Genomic DNA, 20918 nt, shown 5'->3' with positions numbered 1-20918 from the left:
TGAGCTATACAGGATTAAAGGCCCTCATTCTTATTCTGGGCTCTCTCTGCTTCAGTTGTTCAAATGAGCTATTCAGTTAGATTATGTACTATAGAAAATTTAGGTTCTGGACAAGATAAAGGTGTTTTCCTTTCTCAAAGAGTAGGTGTGGTTCTAAAATATAGACAATGTCTTCCTTACCCCTGTGTTCTGACTTACCTTAAATCCCAACCCGGTCAGCTTTGTTCTTTTCTCTGAATACCTGGTTATAGAAATATAAACCATCTTCTCAAAATCCAGAAATAATAATTACCACTCCCGACTAAATGTGTCTGCCATAAGAGCTTACAATCTAGGGGCCTGTTTCCTTGTAAACATTTTCTAAAGAAGACCATACCATAATTGTTCTTGTTTCTGCCTTATTTTGCCTTACCAGTGTCCCACAGGTTCATTTACATCGTTGCTGCCTCATGGCTTTGTTCCAGTTTGTAGGAGCACAGTATTCAATCATATGTATGCACCGTCGTTTGCCAGTCTGCTTCTCAGTCAGTGCATCCATCAGCCACCTGCATTCGTGAGGCTGCAGTCCATCAGTACTCTCAATTTTAGATAATTTCGTTGTTCCCAAGAGAAAGATAACCAGTAACCACACCGTCACCGAACAGGAGATGTAAACCTCTTCTTAACACTTATTCCTCCCCCTATTATTTACCCCTACTGTTGCTGTGGTACTGTTGATGTGTTCCTGTGAAACATAGCCCATAGCATGCAATAGCAGTTTTCCCCCTGTGCCCTGGACTTAAACACTCTTTGTACATGAGTCATACCTTTGAAGTAGTTTTGCAAGAACTTATTCATATTTCTAGTGTTAATCAGTGGGACACATAGGTCTGTAAAGCCCTTTCAATCTTGCTCACCTACAATATGGTCATATTACTTATAGACCCACTAGAGAACTGCCTTCATTTCTATCCCTTCCCTTACATTTGCATTCAACCTCATTAGCTAACTGTTCACCCATCTCTAGCTTCTTGTATCTCTAAATCCTCTATATTCTGAATGATAAGCCTCTGATTTTATCTTTATCATGGGTTATAAAAGTGGAGTCATACAGTATCTATCATTTTGTGTCTGGCTTATTTCCTCAGCATTGTGTTTTCAAGGCTCATCCATCTTGTCATGTGGTTCAGGACGTCCTTTAGTCTTACTGCTGCATAATATTCCATTGTATGTTTATAGCACATTTTGTTAATCCGCTTGTCTGTTGATGGGCATTTGGATTGTATCCATCTTTTGGCGATTGTGGACAATGCTGCTATGAACATTGGTGTGCAAATGTATGTTTTTGTCACTGCTTTCAACTCTTCCAGGAATATACCAAATGGTGCTATTGCTGGATCATAGGGCAACTTGATATTTAGTTTCTTAAGGAACCACCAGGTTGTCTTAGTGGCTGCACCATTATACATTCCCACCAACAGTACATAGGTGTCCCAATTTCTCCACATCCTCTCCAACATTTATAGTTTCCTGCTTATTTAATAGCAGCCATTCTGATAGGTGTGAGGTAGTATCTCATTGTAGTATTGATCTGCATTTCCCTTGTAGCTAATGAAAATGAGATCTTTTCATGTACTTCTGAGCCATCTGTATTTACTCTTCAGAAAAATGCCTATTCCTGCCTTTAGCCCATTTTATAATTGGGTTGTTTGTTCTTTTGTTGTTGAGTTGTATGCTTTCTTTATGTATTATACAGGATATCAAACTTTTGTCTAATGTGTGATTTCCAAATATTTTCTCCCATTGAGTTGGCTGCCTCTTCAATTTTTTGAAAAGTCTTTTGAGGTACAGAAGCATTTGATTTTGAGGAGTTCCCATTTATGAATTTTTTCTTTTGTTGCTTCTGGTTTGGGTGTAAAAGTTTAGGAGCTACCTCCTATTAATAGGTCTTGAAGATGTTTCCTTATATTTTTTTCTAAAAGCTTTATGACATTAGTTCTTATATTTAGGTGTTTGATTCACTTTGAGTTAATTTTTGTATAGGGTGTAAGGTAGGGGTCCTCTCTCATTCTTTTGGCTATTTATATCTAGTTCTTCCATGCCAATTATTGAAAAAAGACTATTTTGTCCCAGTTCAGTGGATTCGTGAGCCCCATCAAAAATCAGTTGACCTTAGATTTGATGGTCTATTTTTGTGCTCTCGATCTGATTCCATAGGTCAATATTTATATCTTTGTTCCAGTTCCATGCTGTTTTGACCACTGTGACTTTATAGTAAGTTTTAAAGTCAGGAACTGTTACTCCTCCCACTTTGCTCTTCTTTTTTAGGATGCTTTCAGCTATTCAGGGTCTCTTTCCCTTCCAGATGAATTTGGTAACTAGCTTTTCCAAGTTTTCAAACTAAGTGGTTGGACTTTTGATTGGTACTGCATTGAATCTGTAGATCAATTTGGGGAAAATTGACATCTTAACTATATTTAACCTTTCTATCCATGAGCAGGAAATGTCTTTCCACCTATTTAGATCTTCGTTGATTTCTTTTTGCAGCATTATGTAGTATTCTGTGTACAAGTCCTTTATGTCCCTTCTTAAGTTCATTCCTAAGTACTTGATTCTTTTAGTTACTATTTTGAAAGGAACGTTTTCCTTAACTTACTCCATAGTTAGGCATTGCTTGTGTATAGAAACATTACTGATTTTTGCACATTAATTTTATGTCCTGCCACCTTGCTGAATTTGTATATTAGTTCAAGTAATTTTGTTGGAGATTTCTTAGGATTTTCCAAATATAGTGTCATGTCATCTGCAAATAATAAAAGTTTTACTTCTTCCTTTCCAATTTGGATGCCTTTTATTTCTTTGTCTGGCCTGAGTGCTGTAGCTAGAATTTCTTGTACAGTGTTGAATATTAGTGGTGAGAGAGGGCATCCTTTTCTTCTTCTTGATCTTAGGGGGAAAGCTTTCAGTCTCTCTTCATTGAGTATGATTCCGGCTATTGGTTTTTCATATATGCCCTTTATCATATTGTGAAAGTTACCTTTGATTCCTATCCTTTGAATTGTTTTTGTCAGAAAAGGATGTTGAATTTTGTCAAATGCTTTTTCAGCATCAATTGAGATGATCCTGTGATTTTTCCCTTTCAATTTGTAATGTGCTGTATTACATTGATTTTCTTGTGTTGAACTATCCTTGCATTCTTGGTATAAACCCCACTTGGTAGTGGTGCATAATTCTTTTAATGTGTTGTTGGATTCCATAGCTAGTACTTTGTTGAGAATTTTTGCATCCATGTTCATTAGGGAGATTGGCCTGTTATTTTCCTTTCTTATACCATCTTTATCTGGTCAGCACTTGCCCAGAACTGGGGGGCATGACTGGGTTCCACATGCATGCACAGATCTGGAATAAACTGATGTACAGGTATGCAGAGCTTGGGGGGGCAGGGTGGGGTTGCATGACTATATGGGCTGGGAGTAGGTATAGTGTGGGTATGGAGGTAAGTGCCCACAGCCTTTATGTCTGTGGGGGGCAGAGAAGGGGAGGTAGGGCTTGGAAGGGGCAGAACAGGACTGCAGTTTTTCTGGAGAGGTGGGTTGGGCTGGGGCAGATGTGCATGAGCAAGGTGCTGATGGACCAGGGGCATTTGCAGTACGGGGAAGTAGGGGTGGGTGGTGGGGTTCAGGTGGTAGGGTGTGGGGTGAGTTGCAGGTCACAGGGCTGCACTGATGAGGGCAGCGTGTTCAAGGAATGAGGCTTGGCTTACTTCCTAGTCCCTGTCTGCCTGTCCATGTACTCCTGAGGGCTCTGGGCTTCCACATTTGGTTGTTTGCACCAGCTGTATGGTCTCTGGTTCTTTTCTTCTTAGTTCCTCAGGTTTTGCTGCCAGCGCTGCTCCATGTGGTGCAGAAGACTCTCCCAGGTCACTTATACCCTGGAATTGTATCTCAATCGCCTTCCCATCCCTTCTCTAGCTGATCCTTGGAGTAAGGTTGAACTCAATCTATACGATTCTGCCATCTTCCAGGAACTGCATTAAAATAATTTTTTTAACTTTTTTATTAATTAAAAAAATTAACAAACAAAACATTAAGATATCATTCCATTCTACATATACAATCAGTAATTCTTAATATCATCACATAGTTGCATATTCATTATTCATTAGAACATTTGCATCGATTTAGAAAAAGAAATAAAAAGACAACAGAAAAAGAAGTAAAACAATAATAGAGAAAAAAAAGATTATACATACCATACCCCTTACCCCTTGCTTTCATTTACCACTAGCATTTCAAACTAAATTTATTTTAACATTTGTTCCCCCTATTATTTATTTTTATTCCATATGTTCTACTCTTCTGTTGATATAGTAGCTAAAAGGAGCATCAGACACAAGGTTGTCACATTCACAGAGTCTCATTGTGAAAGCTATATCATTGTTCAATCATCATCAAGAAACATAGCTACTGGAACACAGCTCTACATTTTCAGGCAGTTCCCTCCAGCCTCTCCGCTACATCTTGAACAACAAGGTGATATCTACTTAATGCATAAGAATAACCTCCAGGATAACCTCTCAACTCTGTTTGGAATCTCTCAGCCATTGACACTTAGTCTCATTTCACTCTTCCCCCTTTGGTCGAGAAGGTTCTCTCAATCCCTTGATGTTAATTCTCAGCTCATTCTAGGGTTTTACTCAGTTCCTTGATGCTGTGTCTCAGCTCCTTCCAGGATCTTTGTCCCACATTGCCAGGAAGGTCCACACCCCTGGGAGTCATGTCCCACGCAGAGAGGGAGAGGGTGGTGAGACTGCTCATCATGTTGGCTGGAGAAAGAGGCCACATCTGAGCAACAAAAGAGGCTCTCTTAGGAGTGACTCTTAGGCCTAAATTTTAAGTAGACTTGACTTATCCTTTGTGGGGTTACGTTTCATATGAACAAACCCCAAGACTGGGGTCTCAGCCTATAGCTTTGGTTGTCCACACTGCTTGTGAGAATATCAAGAATTCAACTTGGGGAAGTTGAATTTCTCCCCACTCTCACCATTCCCCGAAGGGGGCTTGCAAATACTTTCCCAGTCACTGATCAAATCACTCTGGAATTCATCGGGGCATCACTCTGGACAAACCAACAAAATCTCATGTCCTACCTGATATTCCAAGTACTTATGACATTCAATCAAACTATCTACATGAGTTATATTAGGAAATGCTCTAGTCAAAATCTAAATTTTGTAACAAATAAACATTTTTTGCTTTAGTCTCACACATAAGGTGACATTTTAAAGTATTAATTATCATCTATTTTCAGCACCCTGCAATAATGACATTCCTTTGTTCTTCCTCATGCAAAAACATTTTTAAAATTTGTACATTGTACATTTCACTATTATTGTACACTCTAGGCATTCCTAGATTATACCATCTCGATCTTTACCATCTATCTTTCTTTTTGATTTCATTTATGTCCCCAGCCCTCCTCCCTCTATCATTCTCACATGCAGCTTCATTCAGTGTTTTAACATAATTACATTACAGTTAGGTAGTATTGTGCTGTCCATTTCTGAGTTTTTATATTCAGTCCTGTTGCACAATCTGTATCCCTTCAGCTCCAGTTACCGAATATCTCACCCTATTTCTATCTCCTGATGGTCTCTGTTACCAAGGAAATATTCCAAGTTTATTCACTAATGTCAGTTCATATCAGTGAGACTATACAGTATTTGTCCTTTTGTTTCTGGCTAATCACACTCAGCATATTGTCATTAAGGTCCATTAATATTGTTACATACTTCATAACTTTATTCTGTCTTACAGCTGCCTAATATTCCATCTCATGTAAATGTCACAGTTTGTTTAGCCAACTGTTGATGGACATTTTGGCTTTTTCCATCTCTTGGAAATTGTTAATAATGCTGCTATAAACATTGGTGTGTAAATGTCCATTTGTGTCCTTGGCCTTGTGTCCTTTAAGTAGAGACAGCATATAGATGGGTCCTGTTTTTTAACCCATTCTGCCAGACTATGTTTTTTGATTGGAGAGTTTAATCCATTAACATTCAGTGTTATTACTGCATGGGTAGTCCTTTCTTCTACTATTTTGCCTTTTGGATTTTATATGTCATATCTAATTTTCCTTCTTTTTACCTTTACTCATAGTCTTCCTTTCTACACTCTTCTCCACACCTCTCTCTTCTGTCTTCGTATCTGTCTCTATTGTTCCCTTTAGTATTTCTTGGAGAGCTGGTCTCTTGGTCACAAATCCTCTTAGTGATTTTTTTGTCTGAAAATGTTTTAATATCTCCCTCATTTTTGAAGGACAATTTTGCTGGATATAGAATTCTTGGTTGGCAGTTTTTCTCGTTTAATAATTTAAATATATTATCCCACTGTCTTCTCGCCTCCATGGTTTCTGCTGAGAGAGCTGCACATAGTCTTATTGGGCTTCCCTTGTATGTGATGGATTGCTTTTCTCTTGCTGCTTTCAACATCCTGTCTTTATCTTTGACCTATGACATTCTGATTAGTAAATGTCTTGGAGTGTGTCTATTTGGATCTATTCTCTTTGGGGTATGCTGCACTTCTTGGATCTGAAATTTTAAGTCTTTCATAAGAATTGGGAAATTTTCAGTGATAATTTCCTCCATTAGTTTTTCTCCTCCTTTTCCCTTCTGTTCTCCTTCTGGGACACCCATAACACGTATATTCATGTGCTTCATATTGTCTTTCAATTCCCTGAGTCCCTGCCATATTTTTCCTTTTTTTTCCCTATAGTTTCTGTTTCTTGTCTGATTTCAGATGTTCTATCCTCCAGTTTTGAAATCCTATGTTCTGTCTCTCGAAATCTACCATTGTAGGTTTCCATTGTTTTTTTCATCTCTTCTACTGTGTCTTTCATTCCCATAAGTTCTGTGATTTGTTTTTTTCAGACTTTCAGTTTCTTCTTTTTGTTCTTTCCTTGCCTTCTTTATATCCTCCCTCAATTCCTTGATTTGGTTTTTGATGAGGTTTTCCATGTCTGTTCGTACATTCTGAATGAATTGTTTCAGCTCCTGTATGTCATTTGAATTGTTGGTTTGTTCCTTTGACTGGGCCGTATCTTCAATTATCCTAGTGTGATTTGTTATTTTTTTGCTGGCGTCTAGGCATTTAATTACCTTAATTACTTTATTCTGGAGATTGCTTTCACTTCTTTTATCTAGGCTTTTCTTGCTGGATGAATTTGTTGTCTATCTGTTCTTTGACATTCCGTTCAGCTTTATCTGGACCTTTAGCTTAAGTTTCGTTTAACAGAGGAGAATTTTTCAGTTCTTGTTTTCTTGTTTCTTGCCCTGCTTGTGTGGTGCCTTGCCCCCCACCACACTTAGGAGGGTCTACTTAGATATTATATAGCCCAGTCAAATTTTCCCAGACCAAACTGGCCTCCTATCCGGAGGAAAGAGTCACCTGTGTCGATTTTCTGTCGAGGGTGAGACCCGGCAGATTGAAAGACTTTCCTGTGAAGTCTCTGGACTCTGTTTTTCTTATCCTGCCCTGTGTGTGATGCTTGTCTGACTGTAGGTCCCACCAGCATAAGATGATGCGGTACCTTTAAATTTGGCAGACTCTCCCAGCTGGGGGCGTGGTGGAGACAGAGGAGAGGTTGTAGGCTGGTTTTAATGGCTTCAAATTACCAAGCCCTGGTGTCTGAATTCCTTGATGGAGGGATTCCACCTGGTTGGGGCTTCACCCCTCCCCTGGGGAAGGCACAGGCTCTAGACAAGCCCCCAAAAGAGCTCACTTCTGCCTATGCCTGGGACAGCTGCGGCCTGAAAATTTCTGCCACTGTATCCAGAGGCAGTCAAGCCTTTGTAGATACACAGCCACAAAAACCTCTGTTTCCTTCTTTTTTTTTTCCCCCTTTTTCTGTCAGTCCTGCCCCCTTGGCACTGGGGCAAAAATGAGCAACCTCCACTTTGATCAGGTTCACCTAAGCTGGGGGCCTATTTTTAGCAGTCAGAATTTGTTAATTAGTTCCACAATTGGCGTTTGATTGTGCCCAGTCCCTGCTGCTGGTAAAGTCCTTTCCTTTCCCCTCTGGGAAGCCTCCTGTGGGGGGAGGGGCTCTGGCCGCTGCAGCTTTGGGAACTCACGGTTCAGTGGGATGCTTGCAGCCGGTCCAGCTGGTCCAGACTGGGGTATGCTGTGTGTCTGGTCACTGAGGTGGCCCCAGGAGCTGTTCTGTACTGTTTCTGGTTATTTAGTAGTTGTTCTGGAGGACGAACTAAAACGTGCACATTGTTAAACCGCCATCTTGACCCCCAATTTTTTTTATTTTTATTTTTTCACATAGCCAGGCACCAGGAATCAAACCTGGGTCTCCAGCATGGGCGGCGAGAATTCTGCTGCTAAGCCACTGTTGCATTATCCCTAGTTAATAGAATTTTATAATTTGAAAAACTAATCAGTAATTTTTGCTTTGGAAGATATTTTTAATAATGAATCAAAATTTAGCTTGAGAGTATGAAATTAATTGTAGCTTGCTTTTAAAATGAATGTCAGTCAACATTTGTTGAGCATATTTCACAGAATCAGTTTTTTGTCTTTTCTCTTTTACATGGGAGGCAACAGGAATTGAACACAGGTCTCCAGCATGGCAGACAAGAACTCTGCCTGCTGAGCCACTGTGGCCTGCCCCAGAACTGATTTTAAATATTGAAAGACTTCAGGATTGGTGTGAATACATTATATTTTCCAAATTTATTTTCAAATAATGTAGTAATAAAATAATTAAGTAGCTTAAAATAATTGCCCAGTTCTTTTGAAAACATTTTCTTACCTAAATGAAAATCTTAGCTTACATTTGATAAAATTAATCCATATTTCCCAATGAGAACATTCGAGAGAAGTTGTCAGCTATTTTTCTTTACAGGGTTAAACGTGCCACTACTTACAGGATTAATAGCAATGACATATTTAAAGCAGTTCCCTAAAATATTTTTATTTTTATAGAATGATTTATGTTTAAAAGTGTTTTAATTAAGGTTCTAAAAGACTGTAATTTATTTTAGAAGTTGATGGAGTTTAGTCCTCACTTTATTTTACAGGTGAAAATTGGAGAAATGATCAAGGTGTCCTTTTTTTTCGGTGGTTAATGATTTAAGTTAGTTCCAAAAACAGAGAAAGATTCTTAAAAGCAATGAAAGCCCCTTATGTGGAATATTCTTTAGTAAGCCAGAAGATTAGAAATAAGTCTCTTGATTTGTGTGTGTGTGAGCATGTATGTGGGTACGGGCATCTATCTACATCTATAGTTACATATACATTGTTCTATAATAATATAAGAGTTACATAGTCTTCAGATTTTCTTCTTATCTTATAATTATGTGAATTTCAAATAACTGATTTGTGAGAAATGTCTTGGTCAGTGACTCACATTACAGATCTATACCTCATTTCCTCAGAAGAAAAGGTGAGCCCATGGTTTGATTCCCACGGGGAATTGTATGAGAGTAGAAATCTTCATTTTTGATCCCTTTCTCCTTGTACTTGGTATCTGTTATGCTGTTGGCTTTTTCTAACCCCAAACTGAGCTTTTTGCATTAAATATCTTACCAGTCTATCTGTATGATCTCAGTTTATCTGCTCTTCTTTCCTAATCTCTGGAGAATTTGTCTTCTGTATATCACAGCCACTAACATAATAATTGAGTTAAATATTGCAGTAGTTCAGAAGACTTTTTTCTATCATTTTCACATCACGATACAGTAAATCTTTCTGAACATTATACTTAAAACAGAATTCATCTGCTTTGTGCCATAAATAGATAAAGCTGCTGAAATGTTCTTTCCAGAACTGCGTCTCTGAAGCAATTAAACAATTAGTTGATTTAGAAATCAAGAATATTTCCATTCGATCATTTTCTGCAAGATTTGTTCCTAAATTGGAAAAGTAAGTATTCATTTATCCGATTAGCTCAAGCATAAAACAAAGGAAAACTTTCAAAGACTTTGATTGTGAATTGTTTTTAGTCTTTTGCTTGAAGTTTGAAAATGAATAGTACTTTATTTTCTAACAAAGGTAGCAGTTTACATACTTTTTCAAGTGACTGAAAGTTTTTACAATTGATGAGTAAAAGACATTTTCCTAATTATGAGATAATGAAAACTTAACATGTATATTTGTGTAAAAGCGCACATATTTGGATATGTTCATTATGCCAAAGGTTATTTTAATCAGATTTGTAAGTATTTCTGACAATCTATTATTGTTGAAATTCAGAAAGTACGTTTTTTAGGACCAAGTCACATTTCTTTTTCTATTGTAGCTGTTTCTGTGTATATTTCATCAACATATATTATTAGTAATTGTCTTTCCTAAACATTTTAAATGCATATTATCTGCATAGAATTATCTGCAACTGCACGTTTTCCAAAGAATTAGACATTTTTAATTTAGTGGTATACGGTGCTAGCTAAAACTCAAATTATATTTCAAGTCAAAAAGATTAATCACTTGGTTGATAGCTAATATGTTCCAGCCTCTAGGAAGGAACCAACATATTTCCCTTGAGCTGAACTAGTTAGAAAGCATCTGTGGATTTCCTATAATTGCCAGTTTTCACTTGTCATAATAAAATGATTTGAAAAATAGGAACACTGCTTAAATTTTTTCTGTTTTTTATTTTTGTAATAAATATGCCCATTGCAAGAAATTAGGAAAACCCAGAAATAGGAGAAAGAAAACAGAAGATAATTGCTATATTCTGCTATACTTTCTTCTGTTTTTGTCTGTAAATACACACAAAAACAAACACTTTAAGCAAATTTTTAAAATTCCCCACATTACTTGACATTTTTTAACTCTGAAAGAATGGAATGATCTCCTATAGTTTACAGTTTGTTCAGTTTTATATAGCTGTAAATTGAACAGATTTGTGTGCCCCATGCCTTCATGGAGCTTACTGTCTAGTGGATAAACATACAGTAAACAAATGCATAATTCCAGTATGTAAGTTGAATGAAGAAAAAACTAGGTGCTTAAGGGAAAACAATGATGGAGTAGGAGACCAACTTTACATTGGGTGTTGAGAGAAAGCATTTGAGTGGATAGAGGTTTTAAGGGTACAGAAAGGTCAGCTATGCCAGTGTGGGGTTAAGAGCATTCTAGGGAGAGGAGACAGTGAGGGCAAAGGTCCTAAAATAGAAAAGGGTTTCATGTGTTATAGGGATCTAAAGGAAGGCCAGATGATGGGGAATTTTAGGCTGGTGAAATGACATGGTCATGTTTACACCTTTTAAAAGATTACTCTGGATGCTATATGGAGGATGAATTTGAGTGGGGGAACAAGAGTAGAAACAGAGTCATTAATCAAGAGATCCTTGGAGTAGTCCATGAAAGACATGAAAGCTTAAGTTAGGCTGATGACTGGAGATACGGATATAAGTGGAGACCTGTGAGATGTGTTTTGGAGCTGGATTTGGCAGTTTAGGAGGTAGTGCTGAACAGGAGTTGGTGTGTTAAAAAGGAGCTGGTGGGTTAAAAAGAAGGAGTTGAGAAGGATGAGTCCTATTTCTGGTTTGAGCAATTAAGAAGATGGTGGTGTCATTTATTGATAAGCAGTAAACTTAGTAAGTACCAGAATTGAGGTCATGGTTATGTTGTAAAAGAAATTGTTAACTTTTGGACAATAATTGTGAGGTGTCAAGCATATACATCAAATACGCCATTGTATGCATGAGTTTATACTCAAGATGGGTTTGAGCTTCTAATACACATTTGGAAGTTATCATCCTATAGATGGGATTTAAAGCCAAAGGAACAGGTTAAGTAGCCTAATAGAAGAGTGAAGATAGAGGGATGAGGGTAGCCTAGAATTGTGTCCTGATATTGAGTTTGAATGCTTAAAAATCTAAGGAATAAAACAGGGGAGCATGATGTCATAAAAAAAACCCAGTAAAGAGTGTTTCAGAAAGGAAGGAGTGAGCAGCTCTGTCAGATGCTGCTGAGAGGTCCAGTCGGATGACTGGCACTGGATGTAGGTCACTGATGGTATTTTCAAGAGCAATTTCAGGGCCATGTGCTGGAAGACACTTTGTAATGGATGTAGTTGTAATTTATAGATGAATAGCTCATGACCACATGTTAATCCTCATTAGAGATAGAAGTGTATACTCAGCCATCCGTGTTGCTGACAAGCCAGAATTCCCTAAGAAATAGGCATGTGGGTATATGAAAGATTCATGGGCTCTGGGGAATTGTTGGCTTGCAACGCAGTTGGGCTTACCCCGGGAATCTCATTCTACCTTCTGAATTTCCCTCTGGGTATGGGTTTGGGGCAAAATCCACCAGAGGGATTTGAGTAATGCAGAACCTGAGTACCAGCTGAGTTTTTGAGAGTGTTAGATATTTGCCAGTTGGGTGCTCTGCTCTGGTGTGGAAACTGCTCTGCCCGTGAGTGGTGAGAAGGCTGGGAGTGTGTGCTCTTTGACTTCTACTCTGTTGTTTGGGGTGCCTGCATGGGTACTGCTTGCCCGTGGTTATTTGGGTATATACTCTTATTCCCACTCCCTTAAAATTAGAAACCATGAAGAAACTCATTGTTGGATCTTTCCCAGGACCTAACATGCTCTACTGAAAAAGAGGAGAGTATTAAAAAAACAAAAAGCAGCTCTTTTAGCCAAAGTGATTTAGGTTGGAATTTTCTTCCTCTGTATTCTTGTCTATAAAGTAGGACTAATACTACCTTCATTGGACAGTTATGATAAGGATTTAAAGGAACGTATTTAAAGAAAAATACTTGGTGCCTGTTATTATTTTGTGTAAAGTAAATGTTCAGTGTTTTTGAAATGGTGAATTAATAACTTGGGTTATGGTTGTCTGTACAGTATTTGTCCATGATATGAAACACTGTCCACTACAAACTGATTTTTCTTTTTTTTTCTCCTGGGCAGGCATCAGGAAATGAACCAGAGTCTAGGCATGGCAGGCGAGAATTCTGCCTGCCAAGCCACCAAGGCCCGCCCTGATTTTTTTTTTTTTTTTGGAGATTAGTTGGCAATAGCTATAGTAAATCCTTTATCACTAATAATTTTTCCATATTTTCGTTATCAAAATTTAGGAAAGCTCATGACCTTCACTTTTTAAGGGATTAGCACAGTTCACTTATTCCTATTTAAAAGATAGTATTTCCATGAACTTTAATAAAAGTTGGTTCTCTGATAAGACAGCATGCTTGATTGTACAATGCTATTCAGAACGCAAATTTAAAATTCCTTCATTAGAATTCTGTAGCAGTTGGAGAAGAATGTGAGTCAAGGACAAAAAAAAAAAAAGAGAGAGTTGAAAAGTTTGTATTTGTGCTTATCTTTCCTTCAGATTGAAAATAAGAAATGGAGACTTGTTTCCTGGTTTCCACTGCCCTAAGATGGAGAAATTTATTTTTTCTAAGCTGAAGTACAGAAAACTAGAATAAAAAATGTGCATAAGAATCGTAGGTTCCATTTTGGCTGTCTAGATTCCATAACAATTAAAGCAAAACTAGACCCTTGTTCTGTCAGACAAATTGTGTAATAGATTATGAGAAAGCTCTCCCAAACCACCTGGCTGTTTTTTCTCTAAAAATTGGGAGAGAGGGTTATGAAAAACTTAACACCTCCAATTGTTAGAATGTGTATTGCTTAGCCTACTTATAAACTAGATAATAAAAAATAATTTATGATAAATTTAAATTTAAGGTAAAAAAAGAGCTTCTTTTGTTTGGCAGGGCTTTCTAGTGGGAATGAGAGGGAAGAGGTATTAAAGTTGGTTGTTTCAGTTTTGAGGAGAAGCTGCTTTTCTAGTAAAGCAGAGTCAACTCATAGCTCATTTACTGAATATCCTGAATGAATCAGAGGGGTGATTTGATCTTTAAAAACTTTTCTAAAGGGCTTTATTTTATCAGAGCATTTGGATATTTATTATATGTTAAAGGAACTGTATTTATACTAAGTACATAATTATGCAAAGCTTGATTTTACTCCCTCTCTCTCAACAGTTTGGAAGAACAGAAGTAATCGATAATACTTTAAATCCTGATTTTGTAAGAAAATTTATTCTGGACTACTTTTTTGAAGAAAGAGAGAATCTTCGTTTTGACTTGTAAGTTCTAGTAAATCTTGCTTTTTCAAAACTAGAATTTTAATTTTAGTAATGTAAGGGGAGGTCTGTGATTGCACTGAATCCTAGATTATTTTGGCAGGAAACCAGGTCAGTTCTCTTCGGAGCGTGGCCTGAGCACAATCCCAGCACTGCTTTGCAGTTTGTAGATTCTTTGCATATGTGCTGGTTGAATGAACCAGTGAAACATCTAACCACACAGAAATGCCCGCAGTATATGCGGACATTCTAACAAATGGTCCTATGCCTCAGTGGCTTTCTTCCAAGTTCCACAGGCCCTCCACAGTCACCTCATCCTCCCATGGCTTGTCTCTCACGTCTTCGAGTTTCTCTCAGCTTAGTGTGATATATGAATCTCTGCCTATCTGTGGCTTCCTTTGATTTCTTGATGGCTCCATATTTCTAAGATGCTATCTAATCCAGTCTTTCCAGGATGCTAGAGCCAGCCCTTTTAATATTCTTGCAACTTGAGGTTCAGTCAGACACATTAAAGTACTCTTCCTGTTCACAGAAACCTGGAATCAGTTTGATTGTAGAGTATTATTAATTCTATAGTTTTTGATCCACTGAGGTAAATTATGGTGATACAGAAGTATTTGGGTTATGTTAAAAGGAAATCTGTTGAGGGGAAAAGTATAACATATGTTAATAGCATTTCTTAATATATCAAACTGGTTCATGAATTTGATTTATGAATATCACAAATATTAAACAATATAAATATTGTTTTAAATAGCTGAAAACAATGAAATCTGTTTTAATTTGATAGCTGCCGGAATGCAATATACCAGAAACAGAATGGCTTTTAAAAAGGGGGAATTTATTAAGTTGCAAGTTTACAGTTCTAAGACCATGAAAATATCCAAATTAAAACAAGACTATAAAAATATCCAATCTAAGGCATCCAGGGAAAGATAACTTGGTTCAAGAAGGCTGATGACATTCAAGGATTCTTTCTCAGCTGGAAGGGCACATGAAGAGATCTGCTAGCATTCTCTTTCAGCAACTTTGTGGAGGTTTTTTCCTTTCTGTTGACTCTGTGAGTTCTGGTAGCTTTTGTGGCTCTAAAACTTTCTCCAAAATAGTTCCCTCTTAAATGGCTCCAGTAAGCAACCCCATGTTAAATGGGTGGAGACACATCTCCATGGGAACCATCTAAACAGAAGTTACCACTAACAATTGGGTGGATCAGCTCTCCAGGGAAACAATAAAAAAGATTCTACCCAGCAGTATTGAATGAGGATTAAAGGACATGGCTTTTCTGGGGTCCATAATAATAGCTTCAAACCAACACATTTACCATTCTGTCACAATTTATAAATACTTTTTTTTGACAATAAAAACTGTCAGTTGTCTAATTTGAGAAAGTCATTGTTTGCCTCCTAATGTTAAAGTTCTCTACTGTTAACAATCTAATTTCTCATTTTCCTTTAAATATATGCAGTAAAATAACCAGCAGTACTTCTGTTTAAAGAAGGAGAATCTCCTATCAGCCCTTTTCCTTCAAGAGTTATAGGCGTACTAAGTATATATCATGACCTTCAAACAATATTTATTGGGCCTCCATTGCTATTTCTTAGAAACCCTTTTCCAAATAATGAAAACAAAACTCAGGAGAAAAAATCCAACGCAGAATGTAATGATTTTTGGACTGGGTTTATCATGGAGACTGCACATAGTGTTGTTAAAAAAACAAATATTTAAATCATGTAGAACATGGTTTAATTCTTTCATTGTTCAGAGCCTTTGTACAATTTGTTTTCAAGAATTTTCCTCCTCTCACACCAGCATGGTACCTCCTTAGTTTTTTCCCTCTGTTTTCAGACTTTTACTTTATCCTAAAGCCAGCTACTAATTTCAGGATTGATTGTTTTCTTTCTCTCTGTATCCTTTTCTCTCTCTCTCCTTTTTCTCATTCAACTGTATTGTTTTCTCTTATTTAAGGGTGCATAAGATATTTATTGTAAACTTTAAATGATGTAAGCATTTAAAAAGTGAAAGTTCCCTGTTCTCTCAATCCGAAAAAAAAAAAGTCCCTGCAAACAATTCAATGAGTATACTTGCAGATCTTTTTCTTTAAAGAGACATGTATGAACATTATTTTTGCATATGGGAATCTCAGTAAATTTATTTTCCTGCAACACCTTTTTTCACATATCATTCCATATATACAGATATCACATTCATTTTAATAACTGAATAATTTCCATTGTTTGAAAGAACTGTAATTTATTTGACCAAACATTTACTGATGGATATTTTGACAGGTTCCATTTTTTACTATTACTGTACTCCTACAGTTAGCATCCTTGATCAAAATCCTTTGTAATATTTTTTGTGTTTTTAGAGGATAGATTACTCAGAATCAATTTGGGATTGAAGGGTAATGGACAAGATTACCCATTCACTGCCTGGTTCTATCTTTGAGATTGACAAAGGGACCATATAACCGTAGACATCCTATAAATTTTGTTAATTCTCTGAACTCATAGCCCATTTTTTAGCTCTGAGTTTTGTAACTACCTCTGTGTTTGGCTCTTGTTGCTGTCTGCTCAGAGCCTCTGTCACCACCATGAGGACTTCTTGCCAGGTGACTCTGTTGATTCTCTTTCCCACATTGCTGCCTCCCTTTGGCCCTCCTTGTATTGGTTTTGTCGTTGTTCTATTCATCATCCATCACCTGAAACTCGTAACTTTGGTTGTTTCAGAATTATACAGGCAGAATCAAAGGAAAGAAAACTATGCTCTCAAAAGAATAATAGTAACCAAATGTTTAGATAGTAATAAGTGAAAATAAAAAGAACTGGAGTAGTCATTTTGGAGAAAAGAGGAAGCTAAAGAAAAATTTACATGTACAAATGTTTCTTATGCAGAGGGTGGTGATCACTTGTCATTTCTACTGTAGATGAGGCAGTGGAAGCTAATGGAATTAAAAAAAAGCATTAATAGCAGTGGAGTATCCAGTTCAAGAAACATAATTTCACTGAATGCAGTGCTTGTCAGGGTGAATAGCTTTTCAGGAATTACTTTTGAATCCAGATGAGAATTTTCTAGATGTTAGGTAGGCACCTGATATTCTAATCATACATTTGTCAAGTTTGCTTGGAATGCTTAGCATGGGAAGGAAACTAGGTATTGCCTTGATAGAAATTAAGGTACTTCTCTCGTGTTTAATGATAAATCAGTTACATTGTTTAATGTCACCTGTAGGTAAGTGTTTCAGAGGATTAAAAAAAACACAGAAAACATTTTAATACATTCATTGGTGATGTGGAAGGAAGGAATCTTTAGATGATTTAACGTATTTCGGTTACTAATTTGCTCCAGTTAATAAGCTAAATAAAACAATTATATGAAATTAGTTTTGTCTTTTGTTAGTATATGTTTTCTGAGGAGAGACAAAAAGAAGTGATTCTGTAATAGAAGTACTATTACTATATTTATAGTTTATAAGAGACTCATTCGCATTTATGATCACATTTAATCCACCAAACAAATTTTTGAGGTTTTTACTCCATTTGTATATGAGAAAACTGGGCTCACAAAGTTTAGCCAATACATTCAGGAATCTGTGCTCTCCAATATTGAGACAAATTTTGAAATGGCTTATAATCAGATGGTTCAAAAATTAAACTTCTAAAATTTTATGAAGATTAAAAATAATTAACACCCAGACAGTTATTTATGTTTTTGCCTTGGTGATCTAATAATGATGGAAATGTATGTTTGAAGTATTCCACAGCACAGTAAATCTAGCACTTTGATGGATTGTATGAAATCTATCTAAATAAACACCATAAAATTGTTCAGGAATTTGTGCTTAACTAGGATGGAGGCATGTTGTATTATTGAATATCTATCTGAGAATTGTGAAAAGATATAAAGTAAGAGTCATTAGTTATGAAAAGATATAAAGTTATGTATTTTAATTTCATCTTGTTCTTATTCTAAATTTATAGTATTTGTCACAGAAGTTTTGTAGCGTTTCAAATGTAAAAGTATGTTGTAAAATTAAGTATCATTTTACCTTTTTAATGTATTTGGTTGAATTCAGAAATTTTATTCAATTTTATATGATCTCTGAAAAAAATTCAAAGTATTAGTGCTGGAAAATGTTACCTGGAAAAGGTTATCATGAAAAGCAACAAGACTTATTTAGCTTCCACCATGTCCATCAGGGTCACTCTGAAGTCCTACAATATGTCTCCCTCAGGGCCTTCAGCAGCTGCTCATACACGAAGGCCTGGCACATGCATCAGCTCTTCTGCTTACTCCTGGGTGGGCAGCAGTGGCAGCAGCTTCCAGGGCAGGGGCTACAGCGGGGCAGGGAGTGCAGGTAGCATCACAGCCCTCACGTTGAACCAGAGCCTGCTCAACCCCCTTCAACTGAAGGTGGGTCCCCGCATCCAGGCATGCAGATGCAGGAGAAAGAGCAGATCCTCAACGAGAATTTGGCTTCCTTCATCAACAAGGTACAGTTCCTGGAGCAGCAGAACAAGATATTGGAGACCAAGTAGAGCCTCCTGCAGCAGCAAAAGATGGCTTGGAGCCACATGAGCAACATGTTTGAGAGCTATATCAACAGTCTTCAGAGGCAGCTGGAGACACTGGGCCAGGAAAAGCTGATGCTGGAAGTGGAGCTTGTCAGCATGAAGGGGTTGGTGGAGGACTTCAAGAATAAGTATGAGGATGAGAGCAACAAGGGAACAGATATGGAGAATGAATTTGTCCTCACGAAGAAGGATATGGATGAAGCTTATATGAACAAAGTTGAGCTAGAGTCTCACCTGGAAGGGCTGACTGATGAGATAGACTTCCTCAGGCAGCTGTATGAAGAGGCGATCGTGAGCTATAGGCCTAGATCATGGACATGTCCGGGGTCCTCTCCATGGAGAACAGCCGCCCCCTGCATCACTAAGGTCAAGGTCCAGTATGAGGACATCGCCAGCTGCAGCTGGGCTTAGGGTGAGAGCATGTACCAGACTGAGTATGAAGAGCTGCAGATGCTGGCCAGTAAACAGTGGGATGACCTGTGCTGCACAAAGACAGAGATCTCTGAGATGAACTAGAGCACTAGCCAGCTTGAGGCTGGGCTCGAGGGCTTGAAGGGACAGAGGGCTTCCCCGGAGGCCACCATTGCTGATGCCAAGCAGTGTGGGGAGCTGGTTGTTAAGGATGCCAATGCCAATCTGGCCCAGCTGGAGTGCACCCTGCAGCAGACCACGCAGGACATGGCATGGCAGCTATGCGTGTACCAGGAGCTGATGAATGTCAAGCTGGCCGTGGACATTGAGATCACCACCTACTACAAGCTGCTGGAGGGCAAGAAGAGCTGGCTGGAGTCTGGGATGCAAAACATTGGTATTCATTCTAAGACCTCTAGTGGCTACTCAAGTCCACTGAGCCCCACCTTTGGGGGCCTTACAGGTGCTGGCAACAACCCTGGCCTGGGCTGGGCTCCTTCCAGTCCAGCTTCAGATCTGGTGTTGAGCTCCTGTTCCTTCAGCTGCATCAACTCTGCCAAGGCCATGGTTGGGAAGAAGATTGAGACCCGTGCAGGAAAGCTGGTGTGTGTGTTGTCTGATCACCTGCCGAAGTGAACTACCACTGCAGCCCCTCCCTGGCCATTCCCCTGCCGTGGATGCCCTAGAGCCAAGGGACAAGTTGCTGTGCAAAGGAATGTAGGGAACAGGAGACCTGGGGTACACCCTTGCCCATGTCTCCACCTAGAAGCCAGTTTTGTCGTTTCCAAAATAAAGCCTCAGTTGGCTCTGCCAACCTCCTGAAAAAAAAAAAAAAAGAAGAGCAACAGCATATTCTCTTAGTTCACATAGTATCCTTGGTATCACTTTAATTCCTTTTGATTATCTATTCATTGAAATATCTCACATAACACTTTTAACCTGTGAGAGCAGCCTTTTTTTAATGTAATTTTCTAGCATATCTACCTAGATAAGTATGTTAGCAGTTTAATAGTTCCCTTGTTATGTATATCTATTAAACATAATTTATTGGTTTTTAAAATTTAACATGATAATGTTTATTTGTTCATTGTAGAACATTTTGAAAAGAAAAATATGATAAAATAAATTTGAAAAAACCAACCTGTAATCCCAACTCCCATCACCCAGAGAACTACTGCAAACTGCTCTAAAACATTTACAGTAACATGTGAGATGGTGTTCCATGTTATTCCAAGAATTTCTTCAGTTAGTAATACTATCTAACATTTTCATATCTTAATGTGCATTTATATTTTCCCTCTTATCAATTGCTTGATTATATCATTCTCTGATCTAAAAGCATAATAGCTAACATTTACCTAGCATTTACTGTCTGCTTGATATTTCTCTAAGCAATATATAATATTATTTCTCATAAAATCTTCAATCTCATTTAATCATCACACAAGCCTGTGAGGGAGGTTAGCATTATTACCCCCATGTTGCAGATGAGGAAACAGTAGATTGAGTAGAAACAGTAGATCTGGAGTCTGCACTTGGACTTGCTTAGTTGTATTGTACAAAAGTTTTCAGTAAAGAGTAGTTAACATTTGTGAAGCCCATACTCTGAAATGCTAGTTCCCTTACTTACCCTGCTCCCTGTGGGACAGAAAAGTTGTGAATAAAATATTTTCTCCACTCCCCTTCCACATCTGCATCCTCCTGCCACTGTGTACCCAACCATGCCAAGATCAGCAGGTGCTTTACTCATACAACTGAGGGAACTTGCTTTTCTTCTAGTGTTTCTGTTTGCATTTCAAGTATAAGCGAACTCACTCAAAGCAAGTCTAATGGAAAAGAT

General features: G+C 37.8%; 1 protein-coding gene and 1 pseudogene across 2 annotated transcripts in view; both read left to right on the top strand.

Annotated features, from left to right (window-relative positions):
* CPNE8 (copine 8) overlaps positions 1-20918 on the top strand; it is a 236060-nt gene that overhangs the window by 59626 nt on the left and 155516 nt on the right. For both annotated transcript variants that reach the window (XM_077170498.1, XM_077170499.1), the window contains exon 4: positions 13993-14096. In XM_077170498.1, coding sequence (XP_077026613.1) covers positions 13993-14096 — 104 coding nt within the window. The remainder of the gene's footprint in view (positions 1-13992; positions 14097-20918) is intronic.
* On the top strand, positions 18142-19772 carry LOC143691673 (keratin, type II cytoskeletal 8 pseudogene; annotated as a pseudogene).

This window comes from Tamandua tetradactyla, chromosome 7 (genome assembly GCF_023851605.1).
Source record: "Tamandua tetradactyla isolate mTamTet1 chromosome 7, mTamTet1.pri, whole genome shotgun sequence".
Taxonomy (NCBI): domain Eukaryota; kingdom Metazoa; phylum Chordata; class Mammalia; order Pilosa; family Myrmecophagidae; genus Tamandua; species Tamandua tetradactyla.
The sequence above is the reverse complement of the archived record's forward strand: the minus strand, read 5'-3'. Positions and strand labels throughout refer to the sequence as shown.